Source organism: Brienomyrus brachyistius, unplaced genomic scaffold, assembly GCF_023856365.1.
Source record: "Brienomyrus brachyistius isolate T26 unplaced genomic scaffold, BBRACH_0.4 scaffold39, whole genome shotgun sequence".
In the NCBI taxonomy this organism is placed as follows: Eukaryota; Metazoa; Chordata; class Actinopteri; order Osteoglossiformes; family Mormyridae; genus Brienomyrus; species Brienomyrus brachyistius.
In genome coordinates, this window is record NW_026042314.1 from 3286626 (window position 1) to 3306082 (window position 19457).

General features: G+C 43.8%; 2 protein-coding genes and 1 pseudogene across 3 annotated transcripts in view; 1 reads left to right on the top strand and 2 right to left on the bottom strand.

The window, feature by feature from the left end:
- The window catches only part of LOC125722480 (cytohesin-2-like), a 256228-nt pseudogene that overhangs the window by 102938 nt on the left and 133833 nt on the right, over positions 1 to 19457 (top strand).
- Positions 1 to 19457, bottom strand: part of LOC125722512 (uncharacterized) — a 249238-nt gene that overhangs the window by 86891 nt on the left and 142890 nt on the right. The gene's annotated exons all lie outside the window — the stretch shown is intronic.
- LOC125722516 (stonustoxin subunit beta-like) lies at positions 2883 to 4243 on the bottom strand. The gene is made up of 3 exons (XM_048998708.1): positions 4215 to 4243; positions 3827 to 4073; positions 2883 to 3716 (listed from the first exon to the last, which is right to left on the bottom strand). Exons 2-3 carry the CDS (start codon positions 3846 to 3848, stop codon positions 3187 to 3189), a joined length of 552 nt encoding a protein of 183 aa, XP_048854665.1. The 5' UTR covers positions 3849 to 4073; positions 4215 to 4243; the 3' UTR covers positions 2883 to 3186.

A 19457-nucleotide genomic window follows, 5' to 3' on the forward strand; every position in this document is an offset into this window, starting at 1 on the left:
GCAAACGTACCGCTCAATCGGGGCCATGTGGACAGCTGTCTGCCATCTCTGATTGGCCGTCGAGTCCACGGACCCCAAAGGTTAAACTGGACACTGGCAAGCGTGTCTGATTCATCAGATTCCCGTCTGCTGGGTTGGGCAGCATCACATTGAGGAAGAACCTCATTGTGTTTTCAGCTACCTGGCATTAGGAGCTGATTACTTCAAGTCATTAGGACTTTTTTCATAGAGATTCTCTAGCTGAACAAGTAGAGTGTTGCATTTATGATGCATTGGTCATGGGTTCAAATCCCCCAAGAATATGCATAAAACATAACCCTTCCCACTGCTGTAAGTCACTTTGGATAAACAAGTCTGGTAAATGCAAAAGTGTTTCTACAAGTGGTACAACAGCATGCCCTACTGGTCAGATTAAAATGCTGTTTGGATATATTCCATTTCATAATGTGGCTTCTGATTATAACGTCAATGTGTAATAGGAATTGATTGGAAACGTATTCACTACTTCTTTTACAAATGTATTTATCTGGACGAATTGGTCCAATTGGTCTCACTTACCTTAGACCCCTGGGAGAAAAGCTTAGTGTCCATGGGGTTAAATGTAAATGGATATTCTATGTGATGAGTAATATAATCTGGGTTAAGGACGACTCAGATGCAGTAGCTCTGGGAAAGACACAGGCTTTATTAAGGGAATACAGCAAACAACACTTGGAAGAATGATGACGGAGCTGAGGAACCATGAGAGCAGGAACATTTATACACAGTAATCAGCGACGGGAGAGAGGTGTAGGAGGCTAACAGACCAGGGTGGAGAACGTCAACGATGGGATACAGCTGGGGAGGGTTAGGAGAGTTACGGAGGGCCATTAGTGACCTCTGCTGGCTCAATTGGGAGGAGACGGGACAGATCGTCACAAGTACCAAGATGTGATGCATCCATCTTCCAAACACTTATCACAAGGGTATCCCAGAGCCAATTACAGGAAACGCAGGGCAAAAAGCTGGGGTCCACCATGGATACAATGCCATTTAATCACAAGGAACACTCACAGTTATGGAGTCCGGACAATTTACAGATGCCTGTCAGAGTCGCTGCAGGAAGAAACCCATGTGGGATAAAGAGAGCAAACAAACGCCACACAGACAGCGTAGGAGAAGGATGGAAACATTCAACACTGCAGCTGCAAGGCAGCCCTGTTACCCACTGAGCCGCCCCTCACTGGATTCTCATGGTTAAAACAGGACATGATGCCCAATATATTCAAAATGCACATGTGGAGGATTTCAGCCATATGGTTTTGAGTAACTTCTACACCCACGTACCATGTGTGAGATGGAGCCGGCCAGTTCCTCTTATGGTCCAATTCTGCTCATGCGTTACTAAGATTATGGTACTTAGGTCCTCCATCCATCAGATCCTCTTCTCACTGTGGTCATGCTCATCCACTCTGGACACTGTATGCTTGGTAAAAGACTCTCATCTCTGTATCCTTGGTAGCGAAACAAAAAGGGGGTTTGCTGAACTAGATGGGCTGAGACTGGAAACAAAGAGGATCGTGAGGGATCACAAATGGGAGGACTAGCAACCGGGAAGGTCACAGGCAGCAGGAAGGTCTAACATCAATGGCCGAGACAAATAGATACTTAAATGCAAAGACTAACGAGGGGCAACAAGCAACACTCATGAGTTTTTTTTTTTTATTAATTCTGTTGAAGCATGGTTAAAAATCAATGTCTGACTTTTATTAGTTAAATTTCATAGAATTTTTATTTATTATTACTTTTGTCAGATTAAAGTTATTTCTGTGACCATTGAGTTTTTCTTTCATTGACTGAAGGGTACCAACAATTTTGTCCACGTGTGTAGCTAATCAATACCTCAGTGACTTTTCAAAACTAGTTTCATGAATTAATTGAGCTGGTGGTGAAATTTAACAAATACATGAAATGGCCGAGGTGAACCTGAGGAGAGGTTTAGGAACCATATTGGTGTTCATCTAGCCATCCAACAAGATATCAGTAACTTTTTGGAGAACAGAAGAAATTCCTTTTAGTTTTTTTTGTTTTACTCATAATTTGCACATGTTCTAATATTAAATTTTGTTTTTAATACTGAGAAAATATAAATTTACTACCCAGATAAATAGCTTTAAACATTTCCTATGACTCCCTAAGACTTTTGCACAGTACTGTATATATCTCAGGATTCCTAATGAAACAGGATTTATGTGTTTTTTTTCTGGTAATTGGTAATCACCTACACTACTTCATTGATGATCAGGTGCCTTTCTGTTGTTGTTGTACTAACGTGACTTATTAAGATTTTATGTTATTTATGTTTACTTAGTTAATATATGATTAATTTGATTATGTTATTATCTTTACTGTTACCTCAGGACCGCTGTAGGTTTTGAGTTAATAAACTGTCTGCCGTCTGCCGCCCCCTGCTGGCCAAAGCGTCGCCGCTGCGATATCAGGCTGCTGCGCTCAGTGAGCAGAGAGCGCGGATTAAGTCTGTTACTCAGTTACGTTCTGGGCAGCGCGGAACCGGGACATTAATGGGATAGAATAGGAAGCCTTTATTGTCAGTGTACAGGTAGCAAATACAATATATAGACAGAAATATAAAATATACATATAGAGGGGAGGCTAATTGGAGTTGCAAAATTGCCCATAGGTGTGTATGTGTGAGTGACTGGTGTGTGAGTGTGCCCTGCGATGGGCTGGCCCCCCATCCTGGGTTGTTCCCAGCCTCGTGCCCATTGCTTCCGGGATAGGCTCCGGACCCCCCGCGACCCAATAGGATAAGCGGTTTGGAAAATGGATGGATGGATGGATAGAGGGGAGGGGAAAAGCTCCCCCCACTCATCAGGCTTAGATTTCATTACATTTTATTTTATTCAGAATCAGAATTCACTCCATTGGTACAACTGCATGTACTATGAATTTGTTTAGGCAGTTTTGGTGCATTTACAGACAACATAGAACATAAGTCAGAGAAAAACAGTCATTCTACATGTTTGTTCAGCTTACAGAACCCAATTATTAACATACGTCACACTTCAGACAGAGTAAAAAGGGTTATACTGGTTATAAAGCAGAGATTTTACCTTTTTGCCACGGAGAAGCAGCGACATGTGAGACTCTGATACGGTAAAAATGATTCCTCCAGCACACAGTGAGCTATCCCAGCATGCACAGCGACACGGGGGGGTTTGGATAAACCCCAAACCCTGGATAGAGGGACTCAGTGAATGAGGAGGTGAATCTGTGCAGGGGGGTCAGTCCATCAGAGGAGACTCTGTAGAAGGACAGAGCACCAGCCCCCCAGTCCAGATACACTCCTACTCTGCGGGGGCCTGAGGGCTCTATGGGTATAAGAGTCTCTTTATTATTGCGCCGGACAGAGTGTCTGTGAGGAGAGCAGCACAGCATCCATGACTTGTTATTGGCTCCAAGCCCACAGTCACTCCCTCCTTTCCTCCCGATCCCTTTATAAGTCACTCCTATGCAGGCAGCATCTCCATCCCACTCAGCCTCCCAGTAACAGCGACCAGTCAGACTCTCTCTGCACAGAACTTGGCTCCAGCTGTCAAATCTCTCTGGATGATCAGGATATGGCTGCTCTGCCCCCCCTGTCACCTTCCTGTCCCCCCCTGACAGAGACACTTCTCTGTTTGCTGTGTTGGGGTCCAGCGTCAGCTGGCAGGAGTCTGTAGGCAGGAGGAAGAGCGATTGATCCCATGACGAAGCCCAGCATCTCCATCATTATCACTGTCACACCTCACACACTCACTCACACAGAACTCGCTCCAATACACACATTTTATTCCCAATATACTCATGTAGCCGCCCGAGTCTGCGGCGCTCCGGCTGCCCCCTGCGCTGTGAGACACGCCGCGCTGAGAGACTCGCTGGGGCCGAACTGCACTTTAGCCTGCGCTCTATTATTCTGTACGATACATAAAATATAAAAAGTCAAATATGTGAATTACCTCAGGAAATGTTGGTCGCCCGCGCGACGCCGGCGGGAAGACGCGCCGAAATGACGCGCGTGTTAAACTAATAGGCTTAATTACAGGTAAATAAAATTACAAACAGCATTCATCAAACATATTAACCATAAAATTACACAACAAAGATTACCACTAAAAGTGAGTTTGTCTTTAGGTCACAATATGAACGTCTTTTAATCCACTTTGGACACACACCTCTCTCCAGCAGCGCGCCGACGCGACGCTCCCAACGCGGACGCATCTAGGCTGGTTCTCCGCAAAGCGCAGCACTCGCGTATTACACCGCGTATGCGTACATGGAAACGTTCATATTTCTCTGGTCAAGCTGTGTACTTTGCACATGCGCACGTGTCCTATTTAAGTATTAGTAGTAATTCTGATATTCCCTGCACACGTACCACAGCCGCGAGGTCTGTGTATGTTTCCCTACGTTTTACAAATTCAGAGCGGCAGTTCACGGGGCTGCCAACTTTGATCAACTGGCTGGCGTGAGATTTTCAATTTGGGACAAATCCGCACACATATGCATACGCATTTATATGTATGTAACAGTTCTATTACCTTGAAAATTGGCTGTAGGGTTTGCAAACTACCCCAATCCTCATCAAAATCATCTATGTTGGCGTTTAAAGACAAATTTGTAGTGCGGCAGGCGGTCGTCCGCGGAGGAGTAAAATGCATCATAAAAGTCTATACAAACACGTCCGCTTATACGGGCGCGGAGAGGTACCAGTTTGGCCGCCACGTTTTCTGTGTTGATTCCAGCTTCGTCTGTGCACTTACATGAGGATAACAAGACGCATGCGCGACGTGCAGTGCCACCAGAAATTGGCGTGGCAGTATGGTCACGTTTTGTCACGGAACATTGTCTTTACTAACGGTACAGATCGTATTAAAGTAGCATCTAATTTTTTTAAGAATGAGTGTCCAGAAGAGCTGTATATTTTCACAGACAAGAAAAAAATATTCCGAACACTATTGTGTCCTTCTTTGTACAGCGTCTTCAAAATTTAATGGCAGTATAAGTTTCTAAGAAAGCAGTGTCATGCGTACAAGGTACAATGAAATTCTAACCTGAAATTCTTACTTACCTACTTTCATAAGCAGCATTATTTTTCATACAGTTCCATCCATCCATCGATTTTTCTGCCACTTATCTAATATCCATCCATCCATTTTCCAAACCACTTATCCTACTGGGTCACGGTGGGTCCGGAGCCTATCCCAGAAGCAATGGGCACGAGGCAGGGAACGACCCAGGATGGGGGGCCAGCCCATCGCAGGGCACACTCACACACCAGTCACTCACACACCAGTCACTCACTCATGCACACCTACTGAATGGGCAATTTAGTAACTCCAATTAGCCTCAGCATGTCTTTGGACTGGGGGGGGAAACCGGAGCACCCAGAGGAAACCCCACGACGACATGGGGAGAACATGCAAACTCCACACACATGTAACCCAGGCGGAGACTCGAACCCGGGTCCCAGCGGTGTGAGGCAACAGTGCTAAACACTGCACCACCATGCCATCCTTAATTTTTAATTAAGAATTAAAAATGAGTATATTGGGTCCTAATTTGGTACTAAACACCTGTTTTGTTTTATAGAGAGTCCACCCCACAGCCTGCCAGACACATTCAGTAAACTGATTATGCTATTAATGATCGTATTGTGCTAATTTTGCTCAGTAAGCAATGTGCAAAATTAACTAATGTGCAAAGCTAATTAATGTCTATCATTATTTGAGATTGTTATGTTTATTACTTATTGCTGCTCACAATGATCTGCCTGATATTTTGACCAAGCAATGGACACAAATAAAATAGTGAGTTTAATATTGATTCTACAATAGCTATTAATAAAAGTGAGTTTGTCTTTAGATCACTATATGAACGTCTTTTAATCCACTTTGGACACACACCTCTCTCCAGCAGCGCGCCAATGCGACGCTCCCAACGTAGATGCATCTAGGCTGGTATATAATGTAGTATATATTATATATAATCTCTCAGGTTATATATAATATATAATCTCTGGGTCTGCCCCCAGGCCTCCTCCTGGTTGGACATGCCTTGAAACACCTCCCCAGGGCGCCGTCCAAGAGGTATCCTAGAACCATCAACTGACTCCTTTCAATGCGGAGAAGCAGCGACTCTACTTTGAGCCCGGATGTCTGAGCTCCTCACCCTCTCTAAGGCTGAGCCCAGACACCCTGCTGAGGAAACTCATTTCTGCTGCTTATACAGTATTCACAATCTCATTTATTCGGTCATCACCCAGAGCTCATAACCATAAGTGAGGGTAGGAACGTAGATCAACTGGTAAATTAAAAGCTTCACCTTCCAGCTCAGTTCCCTCTTTTTCCAAATTGCTGCACCGTGAACAAACCCCCAAGATCAAAGCCAAATTGAACTTTATTGTCATCTGCACCATATATAAGTATAGAGAGAGATGAAATGGCGAAGCTCAGGGCCCACAGTGTAAGCATAAACTTAGTCCAATATAGAGAACAAGACAAGACAATGTGCAAAGGACTTACAGGACAGTGCAACTGAGGAAGAGGAGTAGATTATGCAATATACAGTAATGTGCAATACTGGACAATGTGCAATATTGTTAGAACTATATTAAATATATGATGTATTTCTGCAGTCAGTTAGACCTGAATTCACCATCATGTACGCTGTAACAGCCTGAGTTCACAGTGTAAACAGTGTATGATAATAGTAGTAACAGCAGTAACACGTCTAACATTTCTAACAGCTGAAAATAGGAATAGAAGCAGAATAATGGGGCAGACAGAGAATAATGGGGATTCTTATTATTGCCCCCATGTCAGAGTGACAAAGTGTTAAGTTCAGTGCAGTGCTTAAGGGTCAGTCTGTGGCCTTTAGTTGTGGGTTACGGGGGGGTTGAGGCAGTGAGGAGGCAGAGTGAGGGATCCTGGGAGGCAGCATGGTGTTGAGGAGCCTGACAGCCTGGGGGTAAAAACTGCCACGCAGCCTGGCAGACCCGGCTCTGATGCTGCAGTATCTTCTCTCAGGTGGCTGGAGTGTGAAATGACCATGTGAGGGATGTGATGGGTCCTGCACAATGCTGCAGGCCTTGCGGACACTGCGTTTGCAAAAAGCGGCTTGTAGGGAAGGGAGAGGCATCCCATAATGTTCTCTGCTGTTTTCACTGCTCTCTGCAGGAATTTGCGGTCAGATTTGTTGCAGCTGCCACACCAGATGGTGATGCAGTTAGTCAGAACACTGCCGATGGTGCCTCTATAGAACATGGTGAGGATGGGAGGGGAAGGTTTGCTTATTTCAGCGCCTCAGGAAGTTTAGTCTTTGCTGGGCTTTCTTGAATAAGGAGCTGGTGTTATTTGTCCATGTAAATTCCTCAGTTATGTCCACACCGAGGAACTTGGTTCTCCTTACAATCTCCACAGCAGTACCGTTGATGCTGAGTGGGGTGTGGGCAGGACGTGTCCTTCTGAAGTCCACAATCATCTCTTTTGTCTTGTCAGCGTTGACAGATAGATTATAGTCTCTGCACCTTGTGGACAGACTTTCCACCTCTTCTCTGTATGCTGATTCATCTTCTCTATTTATCAGTCCCACCACAGTTGTATCATCCACAAACTTGATGATGATGGTGTTGGACGTGTTGCAGCCCATACATACTGACTGGGGCGTCTCTGTCAGGAAATCCAAGATCCAGCTGCAGAGAGTGGTGTTCAAGCTTAACCCCCTCAGTTTTTGAGGGACATGTTGAAGGTAGAGCTGAAGTCTATGAATAACATCCTGACATCTGTGACTCTCTTACCCAGATGTGTCAGGGAAAGGTGACGGGCAGAGGCTACGGTGTCCTCAGTAGACCTGTTGGACCGGTATGCAGATCAGAGAGGGTCTAGAGAGGTGGGAAGATTAGTCTTTATGTATTACTGCCATGACCAGCCTTTCCAAGCACTTCATGATGATTGACATGAGTGCTACTGGGCAGTAGTCATTCAGGCCTGTCACTGATGGCTTCTACAGCACTGGGATGATGGCGGTTAATTTGAAGCATGCTGGGACAGACCACTGGCTTAAAGAGGTGCATTCTGTGAGGACCCCAGCCATGTGGTCAGTGCATTCTCTCAGCACTCAGCCAAGTATGTTGTCGGCTCAGACATCACCGCCATTGATGTGTAGGATGGGCTCGTAGATCGTGATTGGCTGAATTCCCTGCCATATACGGCGTGTGTCTTTAGTGCATTTAAAGTGTACATTGATCGTCTGTGCATGTGCCTGATTGGCTATCCTCATAGCTCGGGACAGGTTGTCTGTGGGCGTCCTGAGGGCAGCCTTGTCTTTAGATCTGAAAGCTGCATTTCTGATTCTTAGCTATGTGAGCACTTCCCTCATCATCCAGGGCCTTTGGTCGGCTCTCGTGGTCATCGATCACAGAGTTTATATACTCCTCCAGGTTGATGGCGTCACCATTTATAGCAGCCTCCTTAAAAATGTCCCAGTCAGTAGATCCAAAGCAGCCTTGGAGAGCTGAGACGGCACCAGCTGGCCACACTCTTACTGACTGGTTTGTTGTGCTTCAGCAGGGATTTATACACAGGAACCATGATCACAGTGACATGGTCTGAGTAGCCGAGGTGGGGGGGGGGGAAGGGCCTTGTAGGCCTCACAGACGTTTGTGTAAACATTGTCCAGACAGATTCTCCCTCTAGCTGGGATGTTCATATATTGGAAGAATTTGGGGAAAACTGGCTTCAGATTTGCCTGATTGAAGTCTCCAGCAATGATGAAAAAAGCAATTTTTTTAATTTTAACTTTTTTTTTTTTTTTTTTTTTTTTTAAGCAATTTATTGCTGCACACATCTCAGTTAAACCAACTGGGACGTCACAAAGTTCACAATCCACATCAGTTATTCCCGTGATGTTTGAGAAGAAATCAAAAATTTTGGATCAAGACTCCTGACATACAAATTATTAAAGAACTCAGTGCAGAATTCGGCTATTTTCTTGATGTCATCTGCAGCATTTCCATAAATCCTCACCCGCATAATGCAGTTGTTCCTGACTTGCTGACTTTCCAGCCTAAAGAAATAGGCTGAGTTCTGCTCACCTTGTTCAAGCCATTTTTGCCACAATCTAACAAAGGCTCCTTCTGCCTTATGTTTATATATAATCATACAATTTATTCTGTAAGTCACCTCCTACATTATTTTCTGTATCAGTAAGACGATTGACTGGTTTGCAGGTTAAAGCAGTAAATCTCATTTATAATTTTCTTTTCTTCATCTCTTCCGATTCGAGCCAAGTCACTACTAAACCTTCTGACAAATTTTGCTACATCATGTTATTATTGCAATACTTTTTTCTGTATTGGGTCTGTTCCAGTGTAAGTCAGTTAATTATTCTATATTTAAAATAGCTACTTTATTTCTCAAGATTGAACTGTTTAATATCCCGTTTGAAGATATTTTATATCCAGTAGACGATGACAAAGATTGCATGTTCTCCCCGTGTCGTCGTGGGGTGTCCTCCGGGTACTCCAGTTTGCCCCCACAGTCCAAAGACATGCTGAGGCTAATTAGAGTTGCTAAATTGCCCATAGGTGTGCATGTGTGAGTGAATGGTGTGTGAGTGTGCCCTGCGATGGGCTGGCCCCCCATCCTGGGTTGTTCCCTGCCTCGTGCCCATCACTTCTGGGATAGGCTCCGGACCCCCCGCGACCCAAGCGGTTTGGAAAATGGATGGATAGATGGATAGACGATGACAATATGGATATATGGATGTCAATGGCTCGGTGGTCAGAAAATGGTGAAGCTATAATGTTTGTTTAAATATTTCCTAATTCATTAGAAATAAGCCAAAAATCAGTCTGTGACTGATTTGAAAAGGTCCAACACATTTGGTTGGAAAATCTCTTGTTTAATCTCTTCCATCATTTTTTCTTTTTTCAGAGCCTGTCATCATGACTATGTATAGTTATTGCCGTCACTGGATGATAAATCCAGACAGTAGTAAATCTGCATATAGTTCACAGTACATGGTAAACAAAACAAGTCGGCTTGCAGCTCTAATCAAACAGTGTATGATAGAGTGCCATCTTGACTCCCTCCTCCTTCTACATTTAATGCCACAACCACATGCTCACAAGTGAGACTGGAAACGAAGGAACCGACCAAGATGGTTTTCTCGCACTGCCCCCTGGTGGACATGACCTTCAATCCTCCAGATAGATGTAAACTACGCACGCAAGTGTAGTCGTGTCGTGTGAAGTCATGGCCCTAAAGCACAGACTTAGGAGATGTTCAGTGTCACAGCCAGATTGGGTAAGACTGCAGGTGCCGTCTTAGGACAATATTAATGAATCTGAAAAAAAGTACAGTCAGCGAATGCACAAAAAGGGCAAATGTGAGGGAAGGACTTCAGGGGGAACAAAGTGCATCAAAGCCCACAGCTACTCTCTCTCTCATCTGACTCCAGTTGTGTGTCACCTACACACTGGGTCAGACAATGTGTTTTATACATTAAACTGATCTTTACTGAATATCAAGCCTTTGGTTGGAAAATCTTTATTAATGACTGATTGTATTATCAGGATAAACCTTGATTTTTATGCGTTAAACTGAAATGGGGTCACATGAAAACTATGCAGCAGCCCTGATCAAACCAGCTACTCCTACCTGCCCTTTATCAGTGAGACTAGAGCACTTAGGGAAGGAGGTGGAGCAGCCGCCTTATTTAATGGGTTTGAATTATTTTTACAAGTCAGGCACTACTTTCTGTCAGAAGGGTAATTATGAATCTGAATGAACAGAAATTACATGTGGAGTTCCTCAAGGGTCCGTTATTGGCAGTGGGCAGTGGTGGCTTAATGGTTGTTGGATTGAATCCCCGACCAGCAAGGCACCGCTGAGGGACCCTAAGCAAAACACTGCTCTCAGGGTGCTGAATTAGCTGGCCCTTGCTATGTCACGATGTCACATATGGGTTAAAAGCAGAGGACACATTTCGGCGTTGTACACTGTGTGCTGTGGTGTGTCAACACTGATCACCAATTAGAATTATAATCCTCACTGAGCCTCTTTGTTCAACATCTACATGCTTCCATTTGCTCAGATTACGGAACACTATAAAATCTCTGGAACACTTAAGGCCATGTTGTTAGTAATTTAAAAAAAAATCACAACAAATAATAATCCATTGTTATGCATTATAATCCATCCATCCATTTTCCAAACCGCTCATCCTATTGGGTTGTGGGGGGTCCGGAGCCTATCCCGGAAACAATGGGCACGAGGCAGGGAACAACCCAGGATGGGAGGCCAGCCCATCGCAGGGCACACTCACACACCATGCACTCACACATGCACACCTACGGGCAATTTAGCAACTCCAATTAGCCTCAGCATGTTTTTGGACTGTGGGGGGAAACCGGAGTACCCGGAGGAAACCCCACGACGACATGGGGAGAACATGCAAACTCCACACACATGTGACCCAGGCGGAGACTCGAACCCGGGTCCCAGAGGTGTGAGGCAACAGTGCTAACCACTGCACCACCATGCCGCCCCTGCATTATAATCATGGCTTTAAATATTTATCAAAAGGCATAACACATTATAGGCATGCTTATTATGCATAATGAATGATGTATGAAGCTCTCTTTAGTGCACTATAAATACCTTCATAATGCATTATAATGATCGGTATAAGCATTAAGGATGCTTTGTATTGCATTATGAAGGTATCTATAGTGCCTTATAGTTGAGTGTGTCATAAAGCATTCATAAAGCGTTATAATGGTGGATATAATGTGTTATGCTTTTTTTAAAATATTTATAACTGTGTTTATAATGCTTTATGAGTGCAGTATAATTAAGCAATAACATAATGTATAAGAAGATACTCCGGTATATCATGGCTGTGATTCGGTCAAAGGCACAAGGCTATAGGCCACCACAAAAAAAAAATAGTTCTCATAACATCAGTGCAAGTGGGAGGGGCCATCGTGTCCAAACCATCCGCATATCTGGATAATTCAGTCAATCACCAATATAGTTTTGTCTAATATTTCCGGTGCCAGCAGTAAAACAACTAGCCAGCTTATTATCGGAGTAACTTTGCATTGTAAATGAAAACCATGCCACGGGTCTGATAAATAAAATATTATGGCACTTGAGTGGCAAAGAGATCATGAGGCAGATTGCAAAGTTCAGTTATTGGCATCTTTAATAGTGCGAAAAGGACAGTTGGCAGCTTATAAAACTTATTCTGGAACAGAAAAGAATAAATCCAACAAAACGGAATACATATGTGTGATGCCCGGCCCGTCCGCTCCTCGTGTGTGCTACGCCCCCTGATTACCCACGTGTTCTTTCATGATTGTACCCAGCTGTGTCCGATTATTTTCAATCAGTCCTGTGTATTTCAGTCCGTGTCTTACCTGAGTCCTTTGTCTGTCATTGATGTTAGTTGGCGTTTCATGTCTCCTGCTCCCTGTTTATTTATTAAATCCCTGGTTTACCCCGACTTCCGCCTGTCCGCCTGCTTCCTGCCCGTTCGCCTCGCACGATCGCCGTTCCGTCCGGCTTTGAACGTGACAATATGAACCTTTACTGTCACTGTCACCTATGTTCATTTTCTAAACTGGTGGAAACACAGGCAGGTTCTGAAAAGGTATCAAGTGACAACCAGCCAGTATTGTGCATGAACGAGTTCAAAAGAACGCGTTCATTGAACACGTTCATATTTCAGTGAACTTTGAACTGAACGCAACTTATTAGTAAATCAAGAACTTGAACGTGAATTTTATGTGTGATGAACGGCGTAGACGTCGTTCACTGTTGGAATGCAATTAAACATCGGGATTTATTTTCACCTGATGAGTCGAGTGACAAGGTCGGCTCACACATTTAAACAGCATGTTGTGTTGTCACTCAAGCACTAGCGAAGGGCTCCTCCGCTCGAAAAATAAAATGCTCAGCCTGACTCTCGCTCAGTGCTTGTGTGCAGTGCATCTTGGGTAACGTAGTGTAAAGCCAAGGACAGTCGAATCTAATGTCTTTAGCTTCACACTACGTTTCCCATAATGCGCACACACACACTTCTCAAAGGGCACAGCCTTGGCAACGCATGAGCGCGAAGCGAACTGCTGCAGCAGTAACCATGGCAAGCGCAGAGGAGGAAAGCTCAACCACTAGTGGAGCTGGCACAGAAAACACGGATGATGCTGGCTGTAACTTTGACAATTTACGGGCATTTTACACACTGTTTCACAGAGACTCTGACGGTAAAAACCTAACCTTTCTGTGCAAGCTTTGTCCACCTGCGCTGAAAAAACAAGTTAGAACATCAATGACCTCATTTTCCAATTTGAAAAGACACGTTGAGTTGAAGCATTCGTCCAGCGTGAAAGCATATATGCAAGCCCTTCAAGGTCATAGAGGGAAGGGCAAAACCCCCAGCCAAAGTCCCCAAACGACTCAAGTCACACTGCCTGCTGCCTTCAGGGGTATAATCTCCCAGCAACAGGTAGACAGATTAATAATAGACTACATTGTTGGAGATTTACAGCCACTGAGTAAGGTTGAAAAACCCTCCTTCATAAAACTAGTAACTGGTTTGCAACCAGGCAGACATGTGCCCTCAAGAAGACAGGTGCAGGGACTAATGAATAAGGAATTCATTGAGGTTATCAGTAATTTAAAAGCTGAACTTGCTGAGCTTGACTTTGTATGCACAACAGCTGACTGCTGGTCAGCTGTCAACAAAGGATTCATGGGCATCACAATTCATTGGCTTGATAAAAATGATGTGTCACTCAGGAGATCAGCAGCCCTTGCATGTCGTCGTGTCAGAGGGTCACACACATATGATGTCCTGGCTAAAGTGCTGACGGATGTGTACAAGGAATTTAAAATTCAAAACAAAATTGTGTGCACAGTGACTGACAATGCTTCAATTTCGTCAAAGCATTCAGCTGTTTTGGAGACAGTGTTGTTATTAGAGCAGCTGATGAGGTGACTGAAGGCAGTGACACAGGATCTACCCCTGCTGAGAGCTCCGATGATGAGGACGATGGTCTTGAGCCTGCACCTCTGTCAGAGTTAGAGGATCCCTGCCTCCCACCTCATAGAAGGTGCATGGCCCATACTTTAAATCTTGTTGCCACAGATGCAAAGAATGTAACGGATAGGCTGTACAACAAATTAGCGAGGCCTGTATTTTCCAAGGCATCTGCTCTGTGGAATAGGGTGAAAAGGAGTGCGAAAGCCTCAGATTTTGTTGAGTAAAAGCTAAAGATTGGCTTTGTCACTCCGAACGACACACGTTGGAATTCTATGTTCCTCTCAATGCAGCGCCTGGCTCACATAGCCACCTTGACTCCCCAGACCAGCAATCTAACAGTGCCATTGGATGCCACTCCTGAGTATGACAGACTCCTTCTGCACACCATCTGTGATGAGTTTGGGCTTCGTTGATTCACTCCAGAGGAAATAGACTTCATCAACAAGTTTGTGAGTGTGATGGGTCCCTTGGCATGTGCTCTGAACATCCTTCAGGGGGAAAAAAACACATTCCTCGGCTACCTGGCTCCTACCATTGTGCAATTGAAAAATGATTTGGATGGTCTGTTGGATGAGAGTTCAAAGCCTACAGCTACACCAGGTCTGACGGCATGCCGCCCCCTCATCCAAACCTTTATTTTAACCCCCTGATGACCTAGAGGGGAAAAAGAGTGCTTCATCCTTTTTTAAGTTCAAGCAAAGCCCATCAGCTGTCAATAAGTCTGAGGTGGACATCTATCTGGACGCCCCAACCACTGACGAGTTTACTGAATACATGCTGCTGCCCAAACTGAAGAAGCTCTTCATCAAATATAACACAGCAATCCCATCAAGTGCTCCAGTGGAGAGACTCTTCAATACTGGTGGCCAGATATTTAGGCCCAGGAGAAACCGATTGGGAGATGCCAACTTTGAAAAGCAACTGCTGTTAAACGTGAACAAAAAACAGTTTGGACTGAAGCCATAGGCATGGTCTGTGGAGTGTTCATTACTTACTACAACAATGGCTTCTGTATGTGAAAGTTTTTATTTTTAATAGTTCAGTGAGATGGTGCCACACACCTTCAAGAAGCGTGAGTTTTTTTTTTTTTTTTTAAATAAAACTAAAGAGATATTTTGCTGAATAATAAATATTCTGTTCTGTCTAGTTTTCATTTGAGATGGATATGATGCCGATATGTGTTTACAGTACTTTTCTTTTCCTTCCCTTGTCTAGTATTGGGGCAAGAGATAAATAAACCATAAATAAGAATAATATTTTGTGTCCTTTGTCTATACATGTCCATATATGCAAGAATGTAGGTAGGTTATAGATGTATGTTAAAACAAAATAAATTTTGATTTAGACTATATATTGCACCTAAAAATAAAATGAACTGAACTTTGAACTAGTTCAAAAATTTAAATTGTGAGCTATGAATGTGAACAGTTCACTTTGAGCATGTATGAACTGAACTTTGAACTAGATCATGAAAAGTGTGAACTTGCACAACACTGCTCCATTCTGAGAGCACAGTGATATCCACAAGCATCACAAACCAGCCAATCACAGGTTGGAGAATTTAGCCAACTGGTCCTGTGTGTATATTAAATGTTTAATGTACATGACATTAAAACGTCATGCTTTTTAAAGCCATTTAAGGCGTTGTTTGTCAATTAAACCATTTTTAATGCTATGTAAGACCAAATTGGTTTAATTACTTCTAATCCTAATAATGTCCCACGGAAACCCAGTCTTAGAGCTGTCCAGAAAAAAAAAAATTTTGATGATATTTCAAGGAAATTACTTTGTAACGGTGCTTAATAGGAGGTGTGATGTCCTGGAGGCAAACCTCAAGTGCTTCTGTTCTTTCTACAAGAAACCACAAACATTTCAGGTATGTAGCAATTTGAAACATTGTTCAAAATTAAGTTCAGTTCACTCCACATAAGCAATAGCTTCCATTATTTCCATTCCACATTTAATATTTCGGAATTAGGTTAAATGACTGATATTTTAAACTATATTTGTCAAACACTGCGCCCACTAACAGGTGAATAATATTGATTACCTGGTAATAGTGGCACCTGCTAGTAGGTGGGACCTATTAGGCAGCAAATAAACAATGTGTAGGATATACTGGGATGCAGAAAAGTGGACAAGCCTAAAGATTTGAGTTGACAAGGGCCAAGTTGTGATGGCTTGATGATTCGGTCACAGCATCTCCAAAACTGTAGGGAAATACATGAACGGGTGACGGAGGCTCATTACATGGCAGATAGTACAGCAAACCTTCAGAGGTCTAGAGGTGTTGGGGAAAGCGCCCGGCGTTTCCACCCCAACTCCACATTCATGAGACACACACAGGTTACAGTTTTACTTGCAAGGGTACCCACACTCTCTGCAATGCAAACTACAGCAGAATGTGTTACAAAGGGTGGTTCCCCTTGGCTTCTTTATTTATAGTCAATGGGGGGCGCAAGAGAGGGAAGTGAGATTCTTATCTAAGTAGGCAGCTGTTAACCACCTACTTAGAGTACAATAGCTAAGAGTATGTGGCTAGAAGATAAGAAATAACGTATACATATATATTTACACTCATTGCTGATCATACAGAAATGATTAACAACTGTTTCTTCAACCTAACACAAATATTTACAAGGGCTGTCAATAATTGTGGAGGGCGCTGTAGCTTCTCTAGCTATATTTTTATCAGTGAGCTCCCTTGCCTGCAAGTTCTCTTTTACATATTCTGCAGCACCACCTCCCTTCTTGCTTATCTGCTCCCTACTATGTAAATGATTCTCACTGACTGAACAACATTGAAATAATTGCTGTAGTCATGTTACAGTTTACTATGAAATGTTTCTGTGCAACAGGTCAGCAAAAGAAATGGGTGTGCAGAGGCCTAACAGTGAGGATACGTAAAGACCACCATCCTCAGCCTCAGCAAGTGGTCCATCAACGTCAAGCGGATGACAGTGAACAGCAAACCCCACTTCTGCCAACCATAGTTACCCCATCAGCTTGGAGGGAATCTGTGGCTGAGGGGATGAGGAGATCCACGGGGCGGAAGGACCCATTCTCTGTGCCTGAGTACGAGATCCACCACTGGTCCGGAGTGAGATACTGGTCACGAGAGGCAAAGAAGACATCTGTAAATGAAAAATCCATTCTGGACCTTTGTAATGCCCTGCAATCGTTTACTCTCTCTTGAGGGGAAGGCTGACAGGATGTCCAACACCCAGAATTGTATTTAAACCTTTAAAATTATTGTCACGGGTCGTGGGCAGCGATCGCGAACAGAGAGCGGCGATCGTGCGGAAGGAGCAGGCAGGCAAGCGGGATACGGAAAAACGGGGGTTTATTCTTAGGAATCGGGGCTAGGGACATCAGACACAGACTGACATAAGGTAACATCAGTGACAGACACGGGTTAGTACAAATCAGGAACTTAAATACATGAAACAAGGCAGCAGGAAACAAGACACGACTGGGCACGATCAGGAAATCACACGTGGGTAATTAGGGGGCGTGGCACACACGAGGAGCGGACGGAGCGGGCGTCACAATTATAAAATAAGTTTGATATTGTGTCAGCCAAATAGTTTCATCAATGTGCATCATAAATAAAACACATAGCTTATGGTGGACCTAAATTTTCCAAACAAACCAGAAATCATATGAATCATGTCAGTGCACTTTGTACTGAATTGCACTAGTATAGTGATGTATGCAGGGTTTCATCTATTCCCTTACATAGTCATGTGTGACGTATTGCTGTAATGCAAATAAACTTCCCATTCATTTGTGTTCCTGCCACTCTATAGCTAAGTACAAACATTAAATGCCAAAGGCATAGCGGAAACTCGATGAGCGCATTTGAGTGAGATCCAGTGATGGATGTCATCTTCTCATGGACTGTGAGTGTTAGTGTCTCGGCCCCAAGATGCATTTTACCATAGATTACACAGATCCATTCATGTCACTTTTGCAGGCTTGCTTATAATTTGCTGAGCTTCCATTGTGAGTCAAGTGTCCCGGTCATAAGCTCAGGTCTGCCGGTTGCCCCACTGGCCAAACGCCCACGGCCCTGACTTTCTGAGCTGGATATTGTGGTTTTAAGTCCCATCTGGGGTGATTCTTTTTTTACTTTTCCCTGCTGCCTTCTGCTTTGTGATATAATAAATATTGCAATAAGTTTCATCTTCATTTTCAATTAATCAAACTGTATGAAAACTATATTTGCAGCAATTACAGCTTTGCAGTCCTTTGCCATTAGAGCTGTCCGTTTATGACAATATTAGGGGAAATTTCAATCCTGCTATTCCCAGAGGTGGGACTGGCTTGGTATTTTCTCTGACCTCACGGTGAAGCTGGTCTCACATGAGCTTGATAGGCTGGAGATGTGATGATTCTGTAGGCCAGTCAAGCAGGACAGTTCTCTGGATTCCTCATCTTTCACCAGTGTGCTTTGAATCAGCCTTGCTGCTTGATAGAAGTGCTGACCACAGGGGGTGGCATGAGTTGTAAAACAGAGCGGTAACCTTGCTGGTTCATTGCACCTTGTACTCTGTGTAAATCACCCACCTTACCAGCACCAATGCAGTCCCATACCATTTTACTCCCTCTGCCATGCTAGGCAGAAGCATGGCAGCTATTCTTTTAAGTTGTGCTTCTAAGGCCAGCATACAAGTTGTATTTTCCCTGTTGAAAAAAACACTGGTAGAGATGGCACAACGAGGCACTGAAGGTTTGAGCCTTGTTACGTGCCGTAAGGTTTGGGGGGGGGATTGTCCTGATCGTTGTCCGGCTGCCTTCGTCTCCGCCTCCCGGACCTGGCCACGCCCCGAGCTATACGCTACTTCCGCATTTATGATTTAAAAGGCCGTGGCGGGAGAGTAGCGGCAGCTCTGCTCACAGTTGGTTTTTGCGTTATTGGGTTGCTTGTGTTCTTTTGATTGATCGTGTATGACAGTTTTGGTTTTCTGGTTTTCGTCTCTTGCCTTATCCCTCTGTACCTTTGCCTTTGGTTTTGACTGCTTTCTGGTTTGTGATCTATTGCCTTCCTCCTGACTCCTCTCTTGCTTCGCCCCTCGGATACTGTGTTTCGGCTTTGGTGTTCTGTATGTTGGTTTCTGTTAAGTGCGTAGGGAGTGACGGCTGTTTTGTTTTGCGTACGTGTTGCTTATTCTGTGTTTTGGTTAGGGAGTTAGGATTAGTCTGTGTCATTTTTCTTTTCGTTTAGAGTTAGCTTAGTTTGGGACGTGTTCGTTAGTGGTGTTTTGTTTATTGTTTTGGCGGTGTCACTCCCGAAGTCTGTTGCCCTATTGTGTGTGAAAGTCTTTGTGAATAAACATAAAAAAATACAAAAATAGATCCCTTTGTGT